A 23,153-nucleotide genomic window follows, 5' to 3' on the forward strand; every position below is an offset into this window, starting at 1 on the left:
AAGGCAATACCAGAGTCATTGCACTGTCCCACACTAAGTTGAGGTTTTGAGGGTGTGCAATCAAATCACCACTGGCCAGCCTGGATGTGGCAGGCTAGCCAAATGTCTTTCCCCGTGCTTGCCTCCCGGAGTGATGGGGAGCCGAATGCTGATCCCTATTCATGGCAGAAATTCTTCTCTTCACCCTTCAGGAGTCTCTCCACACTGCACCGGAGCCCGTCATTACATCTGTGGGAGCACAGGGGGAGACCGAGGTGCACGGGGTCCTGCAGACTCCACGTGTCTGTTTGCAGCACGCTCCCAGCATGAGCAGGCAGCTCCCGCAGGACGAAGAAAGCGGGACAGAAGAAAGCACCTACTTCTGCTCAGACCAGCACAGCACTCCATGCAACAGAGGAACGTGAGTGCTGCAGGTAACGGCGCCGCACGGTGCGACAGCAGAGGCTCGATCAAAGCTGCCAGTCGTTCCGCGGCTCAGAGTCCCGTGCGGAGGAAGTCGTCTTGGCCCGGTCGTTCCGCCGCGGGCGCCGGCTCTCGCCGCGGCTCGCTCTCCCTCGCCTTCTCCCACGCGACAGCGGAGGCTCGCTCAGAGCTGCTCGCTCTCCACGCCGCTGCGGAGCGGCCGAGCCGCTCGGAGCCGGACAGACCGTGCGCAGTACGGCCGCTGCCACGGCGCGACCGTGTGGGTCGGTGCCCGCCGGGGCCGGGCCGTCCTTCCGTCCTACCCGAGCCGCCGCCGCCGCCGTGGAGCGACCGAGTCGGTCGGTGCTGGGCGGACCCGGCCCGTTCCGGGCGTACTCGGGCTGCGTGGATCGGCGGCAGGCGCGGCTGACTGCCCCCGCTGTGAGGGGTGTCCGGCCTCTGTGGGTGCCTGTGCCAGTGCTGCAGCACTTACAGTGCGGGAGTGCTCCTGATGTTTGGTGGCAACCTCTGGTCCTGGCACTGGGCTCCACTGGATGCAGCCTGGCTCCGTCCTCTCTGCCCCTCCCTGCAGGGATTGATGGCCGTGGGTGGGATCCCCCTGAGCTGCCCTTCTCCAGGCTGGGCAGCCCCCTCTCTCTCAGCCTCTTGTCATAGAAGAGGTGTTCCAGTCCCTTCACCATCCTGGTAGCCCTCCATTGGACTCTTTCCAGCATGTCCATCTGTCTCTTGTACTGGGAGCCCAGACCTGGACACTGTTCTCCAGGTGCAGCCTCACCAGTGCCGAGCAGAGCAAAGGTAATGGTGCAGAATAATGGTCCTTACTGCTACAAGTCAGGACTAGGGCTATGATGGGAGCACACTGCTTTATGATTGACATGGAGAACTGCTAGGAAGAAGGCCTGGTGGGCCTGAACACAGGTGCCAGGTGGCCCAGCTTTTATTTCACTGGAAACCAGGTACTCCATGGGCAGCAATGTGGAGATATGTTCTCCATGTAGTTGTGCCCCTGTGGCTTCTTTCTGATGTGCCTGGGAAGTCCCACTAGAGCAGACTGCTGCGTGAGACAGAAGCCTGATACAACATCACTTGTGTGGGTGGAGTTTTACTATCTGTGTTCACCTCTTTTATGTTTGTTTGTTTCTTTGTTTGTTTGTTTTCAGTTCAACTCTTATGTGTGCAAGTCTGCCTTTACTAAATCCTTTCCTTGTGACCTTAGGCAACAATCAAGCGGGCCTCAGTTTTCAGCACTGAGCAAGAAGCGCAGGCGCTCAGGAAGGTCATGAAGAGCTTTGGTAAGTTGATCTCCCTCCACAGGTCAACTTTTATTTTTTCCCCAGTGCTGGGAATGGCTGCTCTGGTGATCTGTTAGAGGGAAGCATAGCTGCTTGCAATGCTCCACTGTCCTAAACACATTGCACAACTGTCCTAAAAATCATTGAAAAGTGGAAACAGAACTGCCCTTCATGTCCCAAAATGCAACTGCTCTGGTGGTGTGGGTCCTGGCAGCTTTGTGCGCATAGCTGTAGTCCTGGGGCTGTTGAGAACCGTCTGTGTAGGGTACTGGAGGTGGCACAAGAGCAGAGGGCTCTTCTGATTCTTGTGCAAGCAGCCTGACTGGCTTCCATTTGTTGGTTTCAGGCACAGATGAAGATGCCATCATTGGTGTCTTGACCAAACTAAACGTTTCCCAGTGTCAGCAAGTTCTGAGCACTATTGGCAGGGTAGGTGGTCTTCAGAGATGTGTGAACGTGGTTGTGTCACTTAGGTGAAAAGTGAGAAATGACCTAATCTCCGTAAGAGAAAGGCCAGCAGAGACTTTACCTGACCAGGGTTGTTTTGTTCTTGTTCAGTTCAGAGCAGTTGTTGATGCAAGGAAGGTTGGAGCCTGAAGAGAAAAGTGGTGAACAGCTCAGTTCCTTCTGTCCTCTTGGCCTTCTAGGGTTTGATTGATGACTTGAAGTCAGAGCTGAGTGGGAATTTTGAGAGGGTGATCATTGGGATGACTCCCACCACCAAGTATGATGTGCACGAACTAAGGAGTGCTGTGAGGGTTTGGAAATCTTCCTTCTGTATTGCTTAAGTTCTGTCCAAGGATTTATTGCTTTGTTATGTATGTTTTCTTATTTATTACTAACTCTTAAAGAAACCTGGTTGCACATCACAAGCAGTTGCTGGTATCTTAAATCTTGCCATGGCAATTCCCTAGGGAGCAGGAAAGATGAAGGTTGCCTGATTGAAATTCTGGCTTCTTGCACCAATGAAGAGATTCGTCACATTAATGAGAACTACAAGCTTCATAAGTAGTGTGAAAGGCCAGGCCTTGTCCTGCTAATGATGACGGCTGGAGTGCTGCAGTGATGCTGAGAGCCATGGGCATGGTTCTGTACTTAGCTACATTATGGCTAGAAAATGTGGGCAGCACCCAGGTGGTGGCCCTGCTCCTAACGGATGCTGTGTGTGTGTTCTTGCTAGAATCTGACTGCTCCCTTGAGGATGGCATCTGACACATCTTCCATGTTTCAAAGGGTCCTTGTGTCCCTGACAGAGTGAAGTGTGACTGCCACTGGGGCAGGGGGGAGAGGAGCTAAGAAATTTGATTGGCAGCACAAAGTAGCAGGTCTTGAAAATGGTAATAGCTGTGGTAGGCCAATTAGAAGACTGCTAGCAATGAAAATGAAATATTTCTGAGGGATGGTCTGGATTTAGCTGAGAGTGCTTCAGGAATGATAGAACGTTTGTGCAGTATATAAGGAGCTTGTTGTTGCAAAGCATTCTTTTGAATCTGTCATGGTTTTATGTTTTTTGGTTTTCAGTATTCTGCATCGAAACATCATGTAGTGTGCTGGAATTAAAGTGTTAATGCTCCAATTCCAGGTACCTGTCCCTATACATTACAGAAGTCATGGATCTGACCCTTCTGGGTGGGGCGGGCTCTTACTGCCTGGCAGTGGGTGCTGAAGGTGCTTTTCCAGCCGTTCCAAGCTTTCCAGGTTTGACTTGGTCTCAGGAACTCTCTCTCATATCTTATTTGATTTATTAGTCTCAATTTCAATTAGATTGTGTTATATTGTGTTATCTTGCATTCCGATATCATAGTAAAATAAGTTTTCCTCCTTGCCGCTGTTTTTTTTTAATCTCCCTTCCTTCCTTCCCATTTTGTGGGGCCGGGAGGTGTGGGGGGCAGGGGCCTACTGCCCCCTGTCACAGGCATAGATTGATCTAGTAAACTCCGTGTTAACTCTCTGACTTTCTGCCATGGACTCTTCCCCTTAGTTTTTGATGGTAGTGAGGCATTGCTGACAAGGACATAACAGACAGCATTAAATCTGAGGTGTCAGGAGACCTGGAACATGCGTTGCTGGCTGTGCGTGAGTGCTCTGCTTTAAAACGTTGTCTACAAAGTGATGTAATGATGAGAGGTGCTGTGTCTTTCCTCGAGTGGCTGTTAACATGGCAGACATGGTTTGTCTTTGTTTATGGGCACAAAGCCAGGCTAGGTGGGACTTGGAGCACCCTGGTGTAGAGGGAGGTGTCCCTGCCTATTACAGGGGGTTGGAATTAGATGATCTTAGGGGTCCCCTCCAACCCAAACCATTGTATGATTCTATGCTTTACAGACCCAGTCAGGTGAGAAAGCTATCTTGTGCTTTATGCTACAGTGTGCTTGGTCATAGGGTGCTTTGGCAGCAGACGTTTGCTCCCAGGAGGCATGAAGGCCTTCGTGCAAATACTGCTGTGCACCAGGCACAGAGACGTCAGCTCACAGCACATCACTGACTGGATGCCTGCACTGCAGCTGCTGTTTGTTAACCTGGAGGTGCATCTTGACAGAAGAAACACCTGCACCAAGAAAGTGCTGCAGCTTTGTGGAAAACCTCCTGCTTTTACTGACCGTAATTCTCTTGTTCTTGTCTCTCCTTAGAGTAAAATGCATGCGAAAAAAGCCTGCGTGCTTTGCTGAAATACTGTGTGATTCCATGAAGGTAAACATGGAGTAAGATTGCTTGCTTCCTTCTTGCATTTTCATGCTCGAGTCAGCAGCATCATGGCAATCGTGAGATGGAAGCTGCAGCCAGTCAGGAAACTGGCTTTTCTAGGAAACATCAGGCTTTTCTGCACATCAGGGTAGTAGTCATACTCAGGAGCAAGCTGCTGCTAATGGATCGCTCCATTAATGCAAAATTGCTGTAATTAAGAGCAGCTCCTGCACAAGACTGGGCACTGACACCTTTGTGTCTGTGGGTGATTCTCCAGCACGTTCTGTGTTAGCTGCACGGGGCTGCTTTCCTTTCTAGGGCCTGGGAACAGACGACAGCACTCTGGTCAGAGTGATGGTGTCCTGCTCTGAAAAAGGATCTTTTTAGATCTGCTCTTCTTACCTGTATCCTCTCTTCTGTTCTGCCCTCTTTCTTCTCCCCTCTTGTTCATCACTCTTCTCCCCCTTACAAGCTCCTCTCTTCCCTTTTTCCTTTGTTCTGCTCAATCTTTTCTCTCCTCTCCTTCTCTCCTCTTCTCTCCTCTTTGTTGGCAAGAGGACTCCGAGCTCCCTTGCTGGTGCGGAGAGAGAGGCTCAGACTCCCTTGCTGGTGCAGAAGGAAGGATGAAGGACCTTTACTGAAGATGCTTACAACCTTTTATACCCGTGCAACAGCAACTTACATGTAGGAAGCAGGAGCCTCGTGTGTGTTTACGTCTGGCTCAAGTTACTGCTAAGTTTCTTTACTCATTAGCAAGATAATGACTTTCTTTATCCCACATCTCCCCCTTCGCTATTAAGAGAAAAAGAAGCACGGTTCAAAAACAATCCTAAAAGTAGCTAAACTAAAATTAATACACTGAACAAGGATGGGTTCTGTAGAGTACAAACAGCAGTCCATATTAACCAGTTCCAACGATTCCAATTCTTATGATTCCTTGGTGACACAGTTGACAAAGTGCGTCTTGTCGCTGTGAGTCCAAACCACTGATGAAAGTGCTGTGGTCACGTTACAGCAGATGATGAGACGGATGGCCAGACCCCCCAGATTCGCATGAGCACCCACTGGACACCCCAGGACTCCTCTGGGACATCCCCAGACCCTTCTGGATGACTCCAGGACCACTCAGACCCACATGAGAACTCCCTGGACCCTACCAGACCCTGCTGGGCCATTTCCAGATCAGCCCAGGGACTCCTCAGAGCTCTTGGGCCCATAGTGGGAACTTCCAGATCCTTCCATGGTGCCACAGGACCAACCCGGGGACTCCCTGGACATCCCAAGGTCCCTCTGGGATATCTCCAGACTCTTCTGGTTGAGTCCAGAAGAGCCCCCTGGAGCCCCCAAACCTCTCTAGGATGTCTCATGCAGATCCTTCTGCATGATTCCAAGGGGGGATAAGAGGGGATAAAGGAGGGTGTGGGTGGGGTGAGAAAGGGGTCAGTGGGACTTTTTTGGACTGGAAAGGGGGGTTGTGTGGAATCTAGGGGGGGAAGGTGTGAGTGAGTGGGACTGCTGTGGGGTGGAAAGGGGTTCTGGTGATGAAGGGAGGGATGGAAGGGAAAAACTGGGGAGTTGTGGGGAGCTTCTATAGGGTGTAAAAGAAATAATTAAAAAAAATAAAATATTAAAAAAAAAAATAGGAGGACCCTGGGAACTACAGGCCAGTGAATTCTCACCTCTGTGCCTGGGAAGATCATGGAACAGATCATCCTGGATGACATGCTTGATCACATGAGGAAAGGGCGTGTGATCCGTGACAGCCAGCACGGCTTCACCAGAGGAAGGTCATGCTTGACCAATCTGGTGGCCTTTTATGATGGAGTGACGGCATCGGTGGACAAGGGAAAGGCGACCGATGTCATTTACCTGGACTTGAGCAAGGCCTTTGACATGGTCCCCCACCACATCCTTCTCTCCAAACTGGAGGGATGTGGATTTGATGGGTGGACCACTCGATGGATAAGAAAGTGGTTGAAAGGCCGCAGACAGAAGGTGGTCATCAATGCCTCCATGTCCAGGTGAGGCTGGTAATGAGTGGCTTCCCCCAGGGGTCTGTCTTGGGACCGGTGCTCTTTAACATCTTTATCAATGACATCGATGACGGAATCGAGTGCACCCTCAGCAAGTTTGCTGACGACACCAAGCTGAGTGGTGCGGTCGACACGGTTGAAGGAAGGGATGCCATTCAGAGGGACCTCGAGAGGCTAGAAAGGTGGGCCCGGGTGAACCTGATGAGGTTCAACACGGCAAAGTGCAGAGTTTTGCACTTGGGCCGGAGGAATCCCAGGCATCCCTACAGACTGGAAGGAGCGGTCCTTGAGAGCAGCCCTGTGGAGAAGGACCTGGGGGTCTTGATGGATGAATTAACATGAGCCAGCAGTGTGCCCTTGTGGCTCGGAAGGCAAATGGTATCCTGGGCTCCATCAGAAGAGGGGTGGCCAGCAGGGACAGGGAGGTGATTGTTCTTGGTTGTTCCCCTCTTGTGAGGCCCCATCTGGAATACTGCGTCCAGGTCTGGAGCCCCCAGTACAAGAAAGACAGGAGAGGGTCCAGAGGAGGGCCACGAAGATGATCAGGGGACTGGAGCACCTCCCCTATGAAAACAGGCTGAGGGAGTTGGGCTTGTTCAACCTGGAGAAAAGAAGGCTGAGGAGTGACCTCATTGCAGCATTTCAGTACCTAAAAGGAGCCTACAAACAGGAGGGGAATCAACTCTTTGAAAGGGTTGATGACTGCAGGACGAGGGGAAATAGTTTGAAGTTGAGGGAGGGGAGATTTAGGTTGGACGTTGGGGAAATTCTTTACAGGTGCTGGAACAGCTGCCCAGAGAGGTTGTGGATGCCCTGTCCATCCCTGGAGGTGTTCAAGGCCAGATTGGATGGGGCCCTGGGGCCCTGCATGTGGCAGGGGGGTTGGAGATTTGTGATCCTTGAAGTCCCTTCCAACCCTGGCCATTCTGTGATTCTGTGATTCTGTGATTCTGTAAAGGGGGTCTAGGGCAGAGAGTGGGGGTTGTGGGGGGATGACTGGGGGGAGGAGAATGAAGCTTCCATGAGTGGAAAGGGGGCCTGGGGGAAGGAGGGAGGGAAGAGCTGGTGGTTGTGGGGGGCTACTATGGGACATAAGGGGGGTCCTGTTAGGGAATATTGGGGGTCAAAATGGGGGAATGGACTCTAGAGGTCAGGAAGGAGGGCATGGGGGGTACAGGGGACTCTATGGATCAGAAAATGGGGTCAGGAAGGAGGGGGGCAAACTGAGGGGACTGGGGGATGGTAGGAGACTATGGTTCAGAATAGGGGAATTAGAGTGGGGGTATTTGGGGGGACAGGGAATTCTTGAGGTCAGGTAGAGGGGACTGGGGGGGGGGGTGAATCTGCGGGACAAAATGGGAAGACGTACGGGGGGGCGGGAAAGGGGACACAAGGGATCAGAGTGGGGGACCGAGGAAGGAACGGGATGGGAGGGGGCCAGGCATGGGACCCTGGGGGTCAGAATGGGGAACAGGGGCAGACACTGGTGGAGGAACAACTGGGGAGGGGTGGACGAGGACTCCATCGATGAGAATGGGGGAATTGGAGGTGGGGACAGGGGGGAGAGTGGAACCCCAGGGGTCAGACTGAGGGACTCCAGGGGTTGTAGGCGACCCGTGGTGGAGGTGGGGGGAAGGCAGTGAAATACCCTGGGTGGGGGACGGGGGGCACGGGGCCTGAAGCCTGAGTGGGGCTCGAAGGGCAGTGGGGGGTGAAGAAGACCGGGAGAGTGGGGGGACGGAGAGCCCTCAGGGATCTCCTGGGGAGGTGGGAGAGCGACTCGGGGGAGGGCAGAGCTCCAAGGATGGGATGCAACAGGCAGGCATCAAGATACTCCCCTCGATCCTCCTTCCAAGCGTCTCTCTATGCAATTATCTGGATATTTCCAACCATACAAACACCATAATCCTCAAAGGAAGAGGAGGGATTGATGTGGGGTGCTCTGTTCGGCAGCAGGGATTAGCACATCGGTTTAAGAACCAACGTGTGAGTTTAGCAAAAGGAACCCATGAGCGATAGTTCCGAAACTTTCCGTTTCGGCTTCAGGGGGAGAACAGCCTCGTTTCTCCTCCGGAACTTCGCACGGGGACACAAATGAACGCTTCTCCCTTCTGCCTCAATGACTGTGCCTCGCAAGAAGCCTCGATCGCCGAGGTTCGCTGCTTCGGAGCTGTTCCAGCCAGAACCGCAGCGACCGACCGCGAGGTACGGGGGTTTTCGCTCGGTCCCCTCACCCAGGATCCCCGAGACAACAGAGCGGCCGGGCAGCTCTGGCGAGAGCGGCTGACGCGGCGGGGACGTCGCCAGGGCAACGGCTCTGCATCCGCGCCCCCGCCGAGAAGAAGCCTCTGGGAGGGCAGCCTCGCGTCGCTGCCCACCACAGACGGAGAGGAGGAGTCGGGCTGTGAGGATCAGGCGGGCTGTTTCAGCGAGGAGAAACCGTAAGCCGCCCGTACGCGGGACTACACCGCAAGGAGGGTTGCGATCGCTGTCGGTGAGCGGTAAGTGCGGGGGCTCCCGTTAACGAGCCGGCAACGGGGCGAGGGCAGAGCCAGCAGTACCGGCAGCGGGGCGGGGCTGATCAGTCACACCCCATTAGGCTATCGAGTAGTGTTAGTGTGCCCCCAGATGGACCCCTGGGGGACAGCGCTGGTGACCGGCCTCCGCCGGGATGTGGAGCCACTGACAACAACCCTCTGGCTTCCACCATCCAGCCAATTCTCTATCCACTCGAGAGGCTGCTCCTCAAATCCATCTCTCTCCAATTAGAGATAAGGATATGGGGCGGGACCATGTCAAAGGCATCACACAAGCCCAGGTGCATGACATCAGTTGCCCCTCCTTGGACCACCAGTGCCGGCACTCCCAATGTAGAAGGCCACCAGATGGCTCAGGCACGATCTGCCCTTGGTGAAGCTGTGCTGGCTGTCTTGGATCGCGTCCTCATCTCGCATGTGTCTGAGCATCTCTTCCAGGAGCATCCACTCCAAGATCTCCTTGCGCTCAGAGCTCTGCCTGGCAACCATCTGCCTTCCTTTCCCCTGTTCTGGATTTCCCTTCCAGCTGTGTTCCCCGTGAAAAGGCAAATGGTTTCTCACTGTACAGCTGTTCCAGTCAAGCTTAATGTGGCCTTCAGACTGCCAGCTCAAATCTTTGTCTCAGTGCTGTCAGACAGAGAATGTAAATGTTCCCCTTGTGGACGGCAGTGTTGGTTTGAAACTCCCTGCCTACAGTTACAAGCAAATCCACCTTTGCAGAGCTCCTGGCAATACAGTTCCCAGCTGCAGGCAGGAGTGCTCACAAGCCCTCTGGGGAAAGGAGAGGCCTTTCAGAAGCCCTCATGTTCCCTGTGCCCCTGCCTGCTCCTCGTCCCCACAGAGCTCCCCTGCGGTTCTCCCACGGAATTTCTGTTGCTGGGAGGGAGCTATGGGGATACGAGGGGACACATCAATTCTTCTGCACAGGAAGTGTGCACGGCCAGCAGAGATGGCTGCCGTCCTGGGAATCCGCTCTTGGAGAGCATGGGCCTACCGGGCCTTGGGAGCAGCTCTTGTTGCCACCCAAACTCCTCTCTCAAAGCACGGCTCCATCACATTAGTTGATGGCAACAGACACGACACCAGCAGACCGACTGGAAATAAGGCCAATTTATTTTTATTGGGAGTACTGCGTCCAGGGCTGGGGCCCCAGTACAAGAAAGACGCAGAGCTTTGGATCGAATCCAGAGGAGGGCCACTAAGATGATCAGAGGGCTGGAGCACCTCTCCTATTGAGAAAGGTGGAGGGAACTGGGCTTGCTTAGTTTGGTGAGGAGAAGGCTCCGGGGAGACCTCATTGTGGCCAATTCTTGAAGGGAGGATATAAAGTGGAGGGGGAACGGCCGTTGACGAGGCTGGATAGTGACAGGACAAGGGGGAATGGTTTTAAACTGTGGAAGGGGGGGCAGAATTTGGTTAGATGTTAGCAGTTCTTCCCGCGGAGGGTGGTGACGTGCTGGAACAGCTTGCCGAGAGGTGGGGGATGCCCCATCCCTGGAGGCGTTCTAGGCCAGGCTGGATATGGCTCTGGGCAGCCCGGTCTGGTGGTCGGCGACCCCGCACATAGCAGGTGGGTTGAAACTAGACGACCTTCAATGCCCTTTTCAACCTAGGCCATTCAATGAGTCTTTGATTCTATGATCTTCCATTCACAGGTGGAAATCTGGACAGCTTCCCAGCCCCCTTGCCGAGAGCTCCACCGCGGTCACCACCGTTGGCTGCACCTTCCCCTCTGGAGCGACGCGAGCATCGAGCACTGCGGAGGTGAAAAGAACAGCGCACGGAGCGTTACGGGCTGAGCGCAGGCAAGTAGTGCAGGCTGGGCTCCAGCCCGGCTCTCAGGATCTGCTGCCTGTGGAGCTCACCAGGGGAGCTGCCGCTTCAGCTCCAGCTTCTGCCGGTTTCTTTCCGCTGTGCTGGCAAAAGCCTCTTGCTGATGGAGGTGCGGCTCCAACCTTTGGAGCACCTGAGCCACTCGTGGGGAAAGGAGGCTGCAGCAGGAGGAGAAAGTCATCCCTTGGGCTCTGCTGAGCCCCCCTGCCTCTCCCCTCACCCAGCCCAGCATCCCCGTGCTGCCGCGTGTCCCCACCCTTGCACCCCGCCAGAGTTTTTGGCCGGGCCGTGCCTGTCCCCGAGCTGCAGGGTCACAGCTGCCCGAGTGCCTCAGGCAGCCAGCAGAGCCCGCACACACTTACTCAGCATGCAGTGCCAGCTTGGTCGCTGTTCCCATTTTACTTCCCGGCAGAGGATCCACATCCTTCCTCCACCTCCTCTCCACTTGCTGTCCCCTGGGCTGGGCTGGAGGATGCGGAGCACGCATGCTCTGCCTGGCCATCAGCTGCCAAAGAGGAGACGCTGTCAGCAAAGTGGCTGGGAGCACGGGGCTGTTTCTCAGAAGCCCTCTGTCAAGGGCCCCGCAGCAGGCCCCGGCAAGCAGGAGACTTGGCCCTGCCAGCCCACGGCTGCCCGCCGCCCTTCCCTTCTCCCTGCAGGGCTCTCCCTGCGAGGTGCCAAGCTCTCCTCCCCAGGAGGAGCAGGCCAGCCCCTGCCATGCTGCACGGTGCCTGTCCCGCTCCCCACCCCCTCAGTCCTGCTGAGCTCGCAGCCTGGCTCAGAGGATGGCGGCTGTTGCCAGCAGGCTCGATCCCTGACAGTACCTGGGGTGGACGCTGGTCCGCCCCTACGCTCCAGCCTTCCCACGCCGCCCTTTCTGCCCGTGCTTGCTCTACTTGCTGCTGGTGCATGGGCCACGTGCGGTCTACTTCTTTCCACAATGCAGACACTTCCCGGAGCTCCTGCAGAGACACAGCAGCATACAGGATCAGCCTCAGCCCCTGGGACTTTCCTTCAGCTCCACGCTCCTGCTCCTCGCCTCTGGCAGCCGGTCAGCACTGTTTTGTCCCTGAAGGACCAGGGGCCCTAAAGGCAGGACGGGATCCGCAACTTGTAGCAAACGTGGCTCAGAGGTCGTATTCCACTCTCATGGCCCCTGCTCAAAATCAGAGTGCTGTGGCAGGTGGCAGGCCAGGAGGCGAGAAAAGATAGGGAAGGTGTGCAGCACCCTCCATCTACTGAAGAGGAGCTGAAGGAGCGGGTAGAAATGTGAAATGATGGCACCCCAAGGGCTGTGCTCCAGGTCACTGCACACACAGAGGCTTTTGCTTCCCTCCCTGTGGAAGCACTCAAGGCCAGGCTGGGTCAGGCTTAGAGCAACCTGGTCTAGAGACAGGTGTCCCTGCCTACAGCAGGGGATTGGAACTAGGTGGTCTGAGTGGCCCCTTCCAACCCAAACTTCTCTATGATTCTACCATTCTGTCATTTGTGCAGTCTCAAGCAGCACAGTCCCCGTAGCAAGGCAGGGCCGGTACCTGCAGCACCCTCTTAGACTCCTCTGTGGCAGGGAGTGCAGTGCTGGTCTGGGCAGGAGTAGATGCTTCCTTCTGTCCCGCTTTCTTCGTCCCGCGGGAGCTGCCTGCACATGGCGGGAGCGCGCTGCAAACAGACACAAGAGGAGTCTGCAGGAGCCCAGGGCACCTCGGTCTCCCCCCGTGCTCCCACAGCCGTAAAGATGGGCTCCGGTGCAGTGCGGAGAGACCCCTGAAGGGAGAAGAGCTTCTGCCATCAATGGGGATCAGCATTCAGCTCCCCCAGGGATCGGGGGCCAGGGTGGAACATGAAGCTGGCGTGTCTGCCTCGAGCAATTGTGCCGCGTGCTTGCCATCCCTGGAGAGAACGGCTCCCACTGGGACACGTGTGTCAGGAGCCTTTCTGGGTGCTGAGAGCTGGCAGCTCCAAAGGGGAGGCTACTCCTACACGAGCACACGCATCTCCTTCTTCTTTTCGCCCAAGGCTCTCACCTGGCAGAAGGCTCCTTCACCACGTCTTGCTGCCTTGAGCTTGGCTTGCGCTGCAGCAGCATGGAGGGGGGAAGTGTCTTCCGCCTCTGCAGCAGCCTGCCGGCAGAGCCCCCTGGAACCAAGACAGAAAGAAGTTCTTCAGAGCAGCCCCACGGACACAGCACGTGAACCTGGATCCGGTCACCCGGCACGGGACAGGGCCCACCTCCCTACAGCTGGGACCCGTTCCCTCACCTCTACTCATCTTCCGCTCTACTGCAGCTTTCTTTTCCGCGGCAACCTCTGCTCTGCTCTTTTCCACAGTGAGCTGAAACCTGGAAACAAAGAGTGACAACCCTTGAAGAAGGATGACTTCCTACCCCACACAGTTGGGTGGCAGTATTTATCTATGTGCTATGCAAAGCGTGGCATCCTTTTCCTTCCTGGCCATGCCAAACCAGCACACGTAGCCCAAATTCCTCTGCACGTGCAGTCCATTCTCTCTGATGAGAATCGGGACAGCTTGGGCACCAGTAACACAACCATGATTCCCAGGAGCCAGACTTTCCAGGATTTCTACCCGACTGGATGCCGAGCACGGAGACCCAGCAGGGCACGTCTCAGAGGAGGAGGTGGGAAATAAGCCTGTCTCCTGGCCAGCTAAGTGCTGCAGAGGAAATGCGCTCACCTCGGGAACACCCGGATCCCATGGGCGGTGGTCTCTGGCCCGAAGTCAGCAGAATCTTCTGTCCAAAATCTCTGCAAAGGGACACAGACCTGCTGGAGGCTTGCCAAGGCCATTTTTTCATGGCTCTTCTTGACAGGAAGCAAGCCTGGCTCCCATGCCAAGAGAAAGCTGCTCTCCACCAAAGCCTCTTCCGTGAACATCAGAGCTTTGTTCTGCTCTGAAGGAGCAGGATGGCCAAATAGAGAGGCTGTGCAAGAGCACTGCCAGGCTTTCTGCAGGGGCAGAGATCCAGGAAATCTCTTTGCCAGTGGAGAAAGCCGTGGGGACAAGCATTGGACTGGCCTGCCACATCCAGGCTGGCCAGCAGTGATCTGATGGCGCACCCTCAAAACCTCCTCAACTTACAGTGCGGAACAGAGAAAGGACGGTGGCATTGCTTTCCAGCGTTGTAATGCAGCTGCAGAAGAACCTCATGAGGAGGAAGTCGTCTTGGCACGTCATAACGCCAATGTTCTTAAAGACAAATGAGACGGGCTCCCTGTTCCTCAGGAGGTGACAGTATAAGAGCACGCTCTCTCGCACGCAGCGCAGCACCACGTTCAGCGGGACGCCGGAGGCTCGCGAGAGCTGCCGGTAGTTGAGCGACTCAATCTTGACATCGTCTGCAAGGAGAAGGCACAGCCTCACTGCCACAGCAAGCCACATTCCCATGCAACATGATCGTGACCAAATCCCATAGAAAAGGTCTTTCGGAGAAACAGCTCTTGAGCTGTGGTTCCTTCGGGACGAACTCACGCTGTACCCCGAGCTTTGCAGACAATTCTCTGCTGCTCCCGGCCATTTCCAGAGAGCAGGGATAACACACCCAGCCAGACGTGGGACAGGAAGGGGAAGGTGGCTGCTGCCTTCTCACCAGGGATGATGTCGTTGGGAGACTGGAGGTCCTGCAGCCACAGCACCCCGATGTCCAGCTGGAAGACAGGCCTTAGCACCGAAACTGCCTCTTCTTTGCTGTGGAATTGCTCTCGGACCCCAGCAAAGACCCCAAGCCCCGGAACCAGGACTCCCTGCACGGGGAAAAGACAGAAAGGCTGACGAGTGTGTACTTTAGGGGCGGCAAAAGCCACAAACATCAAGAGCATGGGGTCACTGCTCTCCGCCCTCCCCACTCCTGATGGACAGCAGGGTGAGATGGGGCTCTCCGGAAAGCTTTGGAAAAATCTGTGATCCCTGCAAGACAGTCACCTTCGCATAGTATTTCCCAACATCCTTTGGCTAGAGAAGAGCCCGGGCATTTACAGCACAGGGCTTAAGCCTGGGACTTATTCCCAAGGACATCCTTGGCATAGGGCCAGAAAAAATCCCCCACCCATTTCTCCCTTGGCTCTCCCCGTTCTGATCACAGGGCAGAGCAAAGCCCCTGCGTGTGCCAAACGTTTGCTCAGGGCAGCTCTGGCCTTGGGTTTCCCTCCCAGTTGGCCAACAGGCTGCTCTGGGCACCCGGCTTGGGCTCAGCGTGCTGCTCAGTGTGGTGCTCAGGGAGGGACTGCTCTGTGAGGCCCACACTCTTGGCGGGACTGAACCTCTCTCCAGGGCGAGGGCCACCAGCACACCAGCCCACCTTGTCCAGCTTCATCTGTTCCAGGATGTAATCAGACACGGCATCCCAGACCGCCACAATCTCTGCAAAGGAAAGAAAAGACATGTCATGCTCCAGGACAGCCTCTTCACAACTGCTTGGCAAGCTCCTCACACAGACAGTGATCGATACAGGCACACGCACACACCCCAGAAAAGCACCGCCATGGCTAGCAGAGCTGGGCTTTGCTCTGATTTCAGCCTTATTCAGGGCCCCGAGGGGAAACGGGGACATAGGAAGCCTGTGGGACACAGGATGCCTTTCCTCCCAGAGCAGGAACCTACGGAAGCACCTGTAGGTGTGTTCTCCCAGGGAAACCTGGTCTTGGACTGCCCTATCACAGGGGACTGAGCATGCCTAAAGGAACCTGGGGGCTCTGGGCAGCTCTACTATTGGGACCTGGCTGCCACGTGGTCCCCAGAAGAGCTGGACCCTTGGGCAGGGCTCTTGCAGCAGCCCCCAGCCATGCCCAGCCAAGCACAGAGAGCAGGAGCTGAGGCTTTGGACAGCTAACAGCCCCGTGCGATGCCTTGGGAAGGGAGTCTGGAAAGCCTTACCTTTGGTAGAGAGTTCCAGCAGCGTTGGGAACGTGTAGACCAGCTCCGAGCTGAGGCTCACAGTCCAGCAGCCTTCCATGTCGCTGGCCGACAGCCCTCAGCTCAGAACTAAGGATGCCCTCCACAAACAAGGCTCCTCAACCAACCAACAATTCTCCGCAAAGTGCCCCTGCTCCTCCACGTGTCAACAAAGGTCACCCAGTGCAGCCTTGCTGCCCCTGAGCCAACTCCTGACCGCAGAAGGACAGAGCCCCTGAGCAGTGCTGCAGCAGCGCCCAGGCCTTGCAGGGAAGTGCTGGCACTGATGCTGCCCTGTGGAAGATCTCCTTGTGATGCAGCGCATCGCACTGTGACATCAGCCCGGGTCACCTGGAGCTCTGTTGGGTCACTGGCATGGAGAGGAGATCTCCTCTTCCAGGAGGAGTTCCAGTTAACTTACTGAATTCTGTTATGAAAGAACGCAAGCCTAACTTTAATGGCTTAGTAAGAGAAGTTGTTTCACGTCTGCTTAATAAACAAAAACCTGTGCGTTCACAGGCACACACACACCTCACGAGGTTGAAATATCATTATTGACAGTCACCGTGGTTTACTCGGCAAATGGCACGAGAACTTGCCACGTGTCATACAGGCTGAAGCTGGTGAGCTGCTGGCGACGCACAACGATGATGACACTGCATCACGGCTGTGCCACGCTGATGTCACATGTGGTCTCCTCTGGTGGTGGCACAGAGTTCACCACCGTGTGTGTCCCCGTCCTCGTGGCAGACAATGATGGGCACCAGAGGGCTCCAGTGTCACTGAGTCCGGCTGTAGGCAGGCCTGGAGGGGTGACAAAGGACAGCAAGAGGCTCAGAGACAGCACGGTGACAACGCGGGGCCACCAGTGCCTACCTCTGTGTGGTGATCACAGCACAGGGAATAATGTCATCCAAGGGATGGTGACACACGAGTGATGGCGACACCGGATGACGGTAACAACAGTGACAGCCAGGGATGGGGACACTGCATCACGGCTGTTCCACATCGAGGTCACGGTGTCACGGTGTTACCTGAAGACAGTGACACTCGATGACACCCAATGGCATCCAGTGAAGGTGATACCCAACGATGGTGACACCACCAACCCCATGTCACACCCCACGTGTCCCCCAACTGCCCCCAGCCCCCCTCCCTGTACCCCTCCTCGTCACCTCTTCAATGAGGATGGCACCGCGCTGCAGTTGTGCCACCATGGCAGGGGGGACAGCTTGGGACAGTCATGGACAGCCAGGGTGACAGCGACACCAGGCTCCAGGAGCTGTAGGACGCTGATGGGGCTCTTGAGGTAGACGGGTTGGTACGGCCCCAGATTCCACGGTTACAGTGACAGTGTGGACTTCGGGACAGGCGGTTGTCCCGGTGCTGGCATCCGGTGCTGGGATCGGGGGGGGGGGGGGGCAGACAGGTGGACCCTGGAGGTCAAAACGGGGGAGGCACAGAGGGGAGGGGTGGGCACCTTCGGCCCACGGAGCCGAGCGCGTTCCACCGCCGCCTCCTCCTCTCCCTCCCTCCCTCCGCCGCTCGGCTTCCCCACGCCGCTCTTCCTTCCCTCCACCCCCTGCCGCTCCTCCCTTTTCTCCCCCCGGCCCCCTCCGGGCCCCGTCCTCCCTCCCCACCGGCTCCGCTCCCTCCCCCGGCTCCCGGGGGTCTAGCCGAGCTGCCCTCCCTGAACCTTCACCGCCCCTACCCGGCACCGCGCCCCTTTCCCCGGGCCGTGCCGGGGATTACGCGCAAATCGCCTCGGCCTTAACCCTGTTTGCGGCCGCTCGGGCTGTCGGGGAGCTCCCGGGGTGTGCGGACGGCCCTTCGCCGTTGCCCCGGACCGGACCGGACCGGACCGGCGACCCCCGGCCCTCATCGAGCGACCTTCGAGCTCGGCGCCCCCTAGACTCGCAGGAGGGGCCCGAGGGGGTGAGAGCATAAAGGGCAGCCCTACTGAGCAGCCCCTTGCCCCCGCTGGGGGATCTGGGCTCAGCAGCTGGTCCCGCGTATAGGGCGAGCACTGCGATGTAGTCCTTCGAGGCATGGGTCGGGACGCGATCCGAGGCTGGGACGTGGGCTGGGACATGGGCCCTGCGTTAAATGCAGAGCAGAGATGGACACCGTGTGCATCCGTTCATGGGGGCACCACGCCTTAAGGAGCAGCACATTTCTCTGCCCTCCACCAAGCCTTTTATTGACACACTGAGTGTTTACTTGGAGGCTTCTCAGTTTACGAGTTACCAGCATACCCTTGAACCAGCATACCAGCCAACGTCTCATGGCTCTTCAAGTGGAGCTCATGTCTCCTACAAACTCAACCCTTTCACTGATTGTTTTTTTCCTCTTGCTGTACAACAGCAGGGTATGTGAAAGAGCAGAATTTCAGAGGAGATAGGAAACAAAGCTCCATCACCACGTGAAGCCACGCTGTTCTTTTCTCCAGCATTGCTGTGTTGCTTTCGTTCCAGCCTGCCCTTTTGAGTTCACAGCTGCCAGGTTTGATCACAGAAAGTAATCACTGGGTTGTCTACTTGGTAAGTGCAAACATCAGGAAAGCAGTTGGAATTCACAAGAATAGAAGAAAGGAAATTGCATTGCTAATATTTAAAGATATAGTCATTTTCTTTGTGGTTTTAGGCTTTCATACAGAGCATTGGGATACTGCAAACTGAGGGTAGTTTGCAAAAAGTAGCAATTTTTGCCTCTCCTGCCCTCCCTCTCAGTAAAAAGGTGAAGTACCTTCTGTATTTTACTAAGCCTACTAAGTTAAAGTGGTGCACCACTAACTCAAGCCCAAAGAAGTGCTGCAGTGGTATAGCTCATCGGGAGACTGAAACTGCTGCAGCTCTTCCAGCAATAGAAAAAAGAACTATTTTTGTTGACCGTGAGTTTATGAGTGGTCTGTTGTTGAATTGCTTTTGTTGTAGGGTTGTAACCTCAGAAGGGAGCAAGCCAGATGACTGACAGCAGGTTACTTTTTTGATGATGGTGAGAAATTGCATGTGGTTGTCCGAGGATGTTTGGTCTCCTTCCCTTTACCCCCAGGTGAAAGATACTGCTAAGGAATACCATCCTACAAAAGCCTGTAGACTAAGAATTGGTGTCAGAGTCATATTAGCTCCCCTACTTACCACGTGATGCACTGGATAATCACACGACTGCTGTTCTGTATCCTCTGACATCATCCAGCCTCTGTAGCCATGGCCATGCTTTGTGGCAGAAGTGGTCTGCTATTAAATATTTGTCATCCTTGCACCCTGCTGAACCACAAAAGCCAAAAACAAGAAACAAGACTCTTATTTAAGCTACTTCTTCAGCTCCAGCCCTATACATATTCTACTACCTTAAAGTTCAAACTGGTTCTTGGTGTCCCTTTTGCCCCATTTTTTATTTCATATGCCTTAAATCTTACAGCTGTGACTAGATAGATAGACAATTTTGTTCACCTCATTTCATCCCCTGGAGTTCAAAACTTAGTTTCCATTAGTGGAAAGCCAGTATAGGCCCCTGAAGACTACAACAACCTACTTAAGCTTAAGGTATGTTTCAAGGTCGTGTTGGATAAGGAGGAAAAAAATCAGCTCCTACTAGCTAATGAAAACTGCAATGTCATTTCAGATCAGGCCTGCCAGTTTGGGCTCCAAGATGCCAAATTTGTTTTTTCACTTCTTTTTGTTCAGGGGATAGATTCAAACCTGCTGACAAGCCTGCCCTTAGTGATTTCCCCTCATGTGAGCTTTGCTCACCCTATCTGAGAGCCCCATTTTACAGAGACCAAGGTCTGTGCACTGCTTGACAGAACTAACTGAAAATCACAGGCCAAGTACTCCTCTAAAAACATGTAATTCTGTCAAAGCAGACATGGAATTTGAGGACAGGTGTCAAAACCACAGGATTATTTATTTATTTCTTTGTTTATTTTTAGGGGCATGCTGCTGTGTTTGCAGAGGGGCAAGAGAACTGAAGGCAAGGGAACTTAAGTTGAGGAGGTGCTGCCCACTAAAATAAACCATGGCACCTGTCCCCTGAAGGAAGGGGGTGGTGGTCTGGGAGGAAACCTTCCAGAGGTCTACGGTTGAACCAGATGATATTCATGGCCTTTTCCTACCTTAACGATTCTGTGAGTCCAGAATTCAGAGAGCAATCTTCACAGCTGGCCTGGGAGCAGGAAGTGAGCATATAGCTGGTCTGCCAAACTGCATCAAAACATCTCCATGAGGGGAGATGGAGTTTGTTTCATTTCATCCTGGTTTTTTGACTTCGTTCCAAGTTGTGTTTTTGTGTGTTGTTTTTATTTTCTTTTCCTTCAAGTTTTTCCACTTAGTCTAGACGTTTGGGTTTGAATTTCTCAGTAGTCCGCTGTATACGCTGCGTTCAAAGATGTCTCATATCCTTCTGTCTCTTCTGTTCCCTGCCCTTAATGACTCAGTGAGAACTGGATCAACAGAGTGAATGCTTCATTATTGACTTTTTTTTTTTTTTTTTTTTTTTAAAACATGAAACGCATTGAAAATAGTAACACATGCCTGCCTTCTCTAAGCAAAATATTTTGGCTGTGTTGGACACGCTGAAACATACAGATTTTGAATTCAATGCAAATGTTTTGTTTAGACATTGACAACAAAACCCCCATCTCTTGAAGTACTTCCATTCTTCATGGAAAACAAACAAACAAACAAACAAAACAACAAAAAAGCCTTTCCATTGAAGAACTTGCCATTTTCTTTCCCTAAATTGAGGCAGGAAGACCTTAAAACAATGATTTTTCTTCATATTTTTTTTTCCAGCATTGCCTTCAGCATGTACCATATAAAGAATATATGCTAATGTTCATCAACTGATGCTAGCATCAAATTTCCTTCTTTTCTTGGCACATAATACGCACGCCTACTTTGAGTAAATTCTTCAAGGAAATGTTGCTCATTCTCCTCATAGTAGATATGCCAGTTGGATTCTTTTCTGTTAAGTAATTTTGGATGACATCCAAAGGTAAGGTTTGATCAGCGGGGTAACTGGGTAGTTCCTGCCAGACAGATAGGTGGTAACAACCCACAGGAAATGGATTACAAGCAGAGAAAAAAGCACTTAGTTTTCAACCCTTCAGAGAGAGCCAAAGTAACACAATGGGTTAAGGAACACATTTAAAACTAAAGGTATGTTTTATTATTGGCCAAATCCTGATACCTGTCTTGAAGCCCGCTCCTTTCTCTTTGTGAGGGCATTCAGACAAAATGCTGTAGAAGTTCTGGATTTCTCCCACTTCACAGTGTCTGTTGCTTGGGAATATTTCGTGCAAGGAACCTGAAAAAATGCTTTCGCCCACACTTTCTTCACAGACTTTTTCCACCTTGTGCTTTTTCTTGTCGTTATTATTCCTCTTGTTACTGTAATTGCTGCTTCTGTATGTATCTGTACAAGACAGGATGCTTTTAAACAGTTCCCCACTGTTTTCAGTGTCACAAGGTGGAAGTTATTAATGCAGCTGGCAGGAATGTGTCTGTTGCCTTAGGGAAGGGCTGCAGGAAACAAGAAATTGCAGTGAGAAGAAAGCCCTGCCCTCAGAAAAGAATTTTAGTGAAGGACCAGCAGAGGTATGGAGGGACAATCCACCTGCCACTTCATTGCCTTCTTCTTGTTTTACTTCCCCTTCTCAGTATTTTTTCTCAGATGTTAGCATCTCCTACTTTCTTTGTTGTTCTACTGACTTGATTCGGAGATATCTAGCAGGAGGTTGATGTGTTTCTCATTCAGTATTGTCAGGGCATTAGGAAAAGTATTAACAGCAGGTTGTCTGTTTATGGCCTCAAGTTGTGCCAGGAAGATTCAGATTGGACATTAGGAAAAATTTCTTCTTCAAAGGTGTGGTTAGATGCTGAAATGGGCTGCCCAAAGAGATGGTGGAGTCACCTTCCCAGGACGTGTTCAGAAAACATTTAGATGTCGTACTGAGGGACATGGTTTAGTGGGAAAATATTGGTGGTAGGTGGATGGTTGGACTGGATGATCTTGAAGGTCTTTTCCAACCTTGGTGATTTGATGATTTGATGATGATGAAGAGGACTACAGTGATCAGAATGGGGGAACTGGAAGGGGGAAAAAGGGGAGGGGAGGCGCAACCCCGGGGGTCACACAGAGCGACGGGGGAGGTTGTGGGCGACCAGTGGCGGGGGGAGGGGAGGAGGGCAGTGAAATACACGGGGCGGGGGAGGCGGGGAGACACAGGCAGCTGCCCCCGCCGAGCGGAAGCCCCGAGCGCCACAGAGACCCCGCGGGGCCAACGCAGAGCGGCACGTGGCCCCCAGCCCCCTTAACCCCGGCCCCGCCCCGGTGCCCCCCCCCGAACACCCACCTGTAGAAGCTGAGGCGGCGCTCGGAGCCCCGGGGTGCGCCGCCCCACTTCCGCACTGCCGCCTCCTCCTCGGGTCGCGGGGCTGGTGACGTCACTCAGCGGGGACGGCGCGGCGCACGCGCCGAGGCGCTGTCGCCATGGGGACGCCATCACGCATGCGCTGTTGCCGGGGGGGCGGCTTTACGCGCTGCAATGAGGGAGGGCGCGCCGTCTCCACGGCATCAGATGGAAAACGGCGCTTGGAGACTGCAGCTGCGGGGCAGCAGCTCAGCACAGCGCTGCCGATGACTGGAGCCGAGCGAGAAGCGGACTCCGCTGGGCCGGACTCCGTGCCGGGCTCGAACGCGCCTCGATCCGTGCGATCGCTCCCTCTCTTCCGGGGCTGCCCGGCTCAGCCAGGAGCCGCTCCCGGACACCGGGCGGGTCCCGCCTCTCGCGGTCAGCCGCCGCTTCTCGCAGCCCGGCAGCGCCTCGCCGCAACGACGGAGGACGGCTCGGTTCCCCCTCCGAGGACAGCCGGATTCTGACGGGGGACGGACGGGGCCGGCGGCGGTGCCCCCGCGCCGCCTTCCCCCGACCGCGCGGCGTCCCCGAGGGCGGCGGCGGGGCAGCGGAGCGGCGGAGCGCCGCTTTCCCCGCACGGAGCCCCGCGGCTCCTCCATCCCGCCGGCGCCATCGGCATCACCATGGCGGCGGCCCCGCGTCCGCAGCCGCCATTGGCGGAGAGCCCGCGCTCGGCCCCGCCTCCTCCGCTCTGTCATTGGTCGGTGCGCCGAACGGGGCGGGCGCTCCGCGCGGGGTCCTTTCTGTCCGCGGGCGCGCCGTCATTGCGACATCACCGCGCGCGTCCCCGTGGCCCCAGCCCGGCTGCCCTCGCGATGCCTGCCGTCGTGCGCCCGCTCCGCTTCCGGGGCCTCGGCTGCGGCTGCGGGAGGAGGGCGGGGACGTGGGGGACCTCAGCGAGGCCGGGCCCGCCCCGCCCCGCCCCGCTCCGTGCGGGCCTTGCTGGAGAGCGGCGAGCGCGGGCTGGCGGCCGCCGGCAGGTGGGGGAGCGGGGCGTCCGGGCGGGCGGCGCGGCCCGGCGGTGGCG

General features: G+C 54.9%; 1 protein-coding gene across 9 annotated transcripts; it reads right to left on the reverse strand.

Moving 5' to 3' along the window:
- Nucleotides 1-10,071: 10,071 nt before the first annotated feature.
- On the reverse strand, nt 10,072-22,683 carry LOC149911525 (uncharacterized). 9 transcript variants are annotated; one of them, XM_090133743.1, is made up of 18 exons: nt 22,064-22,683; nt 21,325-21,434; nt 19,823-21,230; nt 18,846-18,974; nt 16,884-17,107; nt 16,240-16,742; nt 15,691-16,156; nt 15,116-15,177; nt 14,408-14,561; nt 13,900-14,156; nt 13,495-13,565; nt 13,062-13,141; nt 12,828-12,939; nt 12,339-12,462; nt 11,628-11,765; nt 11,166-11,308; nt 10,836-10,961; nt 10,072-10,726 (listed from the first exon to the last, which is right to left on the reverse strand). In XM_090133743.1, the coding sequence occupies exons 7-18, from the start codon at nt 15,767-15,769 to the stop codon at nt 10,606-10,608; spliced, it is 1,467 nt and encodes a 488-aa protein (XP_089989869.1). In that variant the 5' UTR covers nt 15,770-16,156; nt 16,240-16,742; nt 16,884-17,107; nt 18,846-18,974; nt 19,823-21,230; nt 21,325-21,434; nt 22,064-22,683; the 3' UTR covers nt 10,072-10,605. The 9 variants fall into 9 exon arrangements, with proteins under 9 accessions (XP_089989869.1, XP_089989870.1, XP_089989871.1 ...); XM_090133744.1 differs by lacking the exon at nt 21,325-21,434; XM_090133745.1 differs by lacking the exon at nt 22,064-22,683 and having other exon boundaries at nt 18,846-18,971; nt 21,325-22,025.
- Between the last annotated feature and the right edge of the window lie 470 nt (nt 22,684-23,153).

The sequence above is a fragment of the Phasianus colchicus genome, unplaced genomic scaffold (assembly GCF_987193195.1).
Source record: "Phasianus colchicus unplaced genomic scaffold, bPhaCol1.hap1.1 HAP1_SCAFFOLD_97, whole genome shotgun sequence".
NCBI lineage: Eukaryota > Metazoa > Chordata > Aves > Galliformes > Phasianidae > Phasianus > Phasianus colchicus.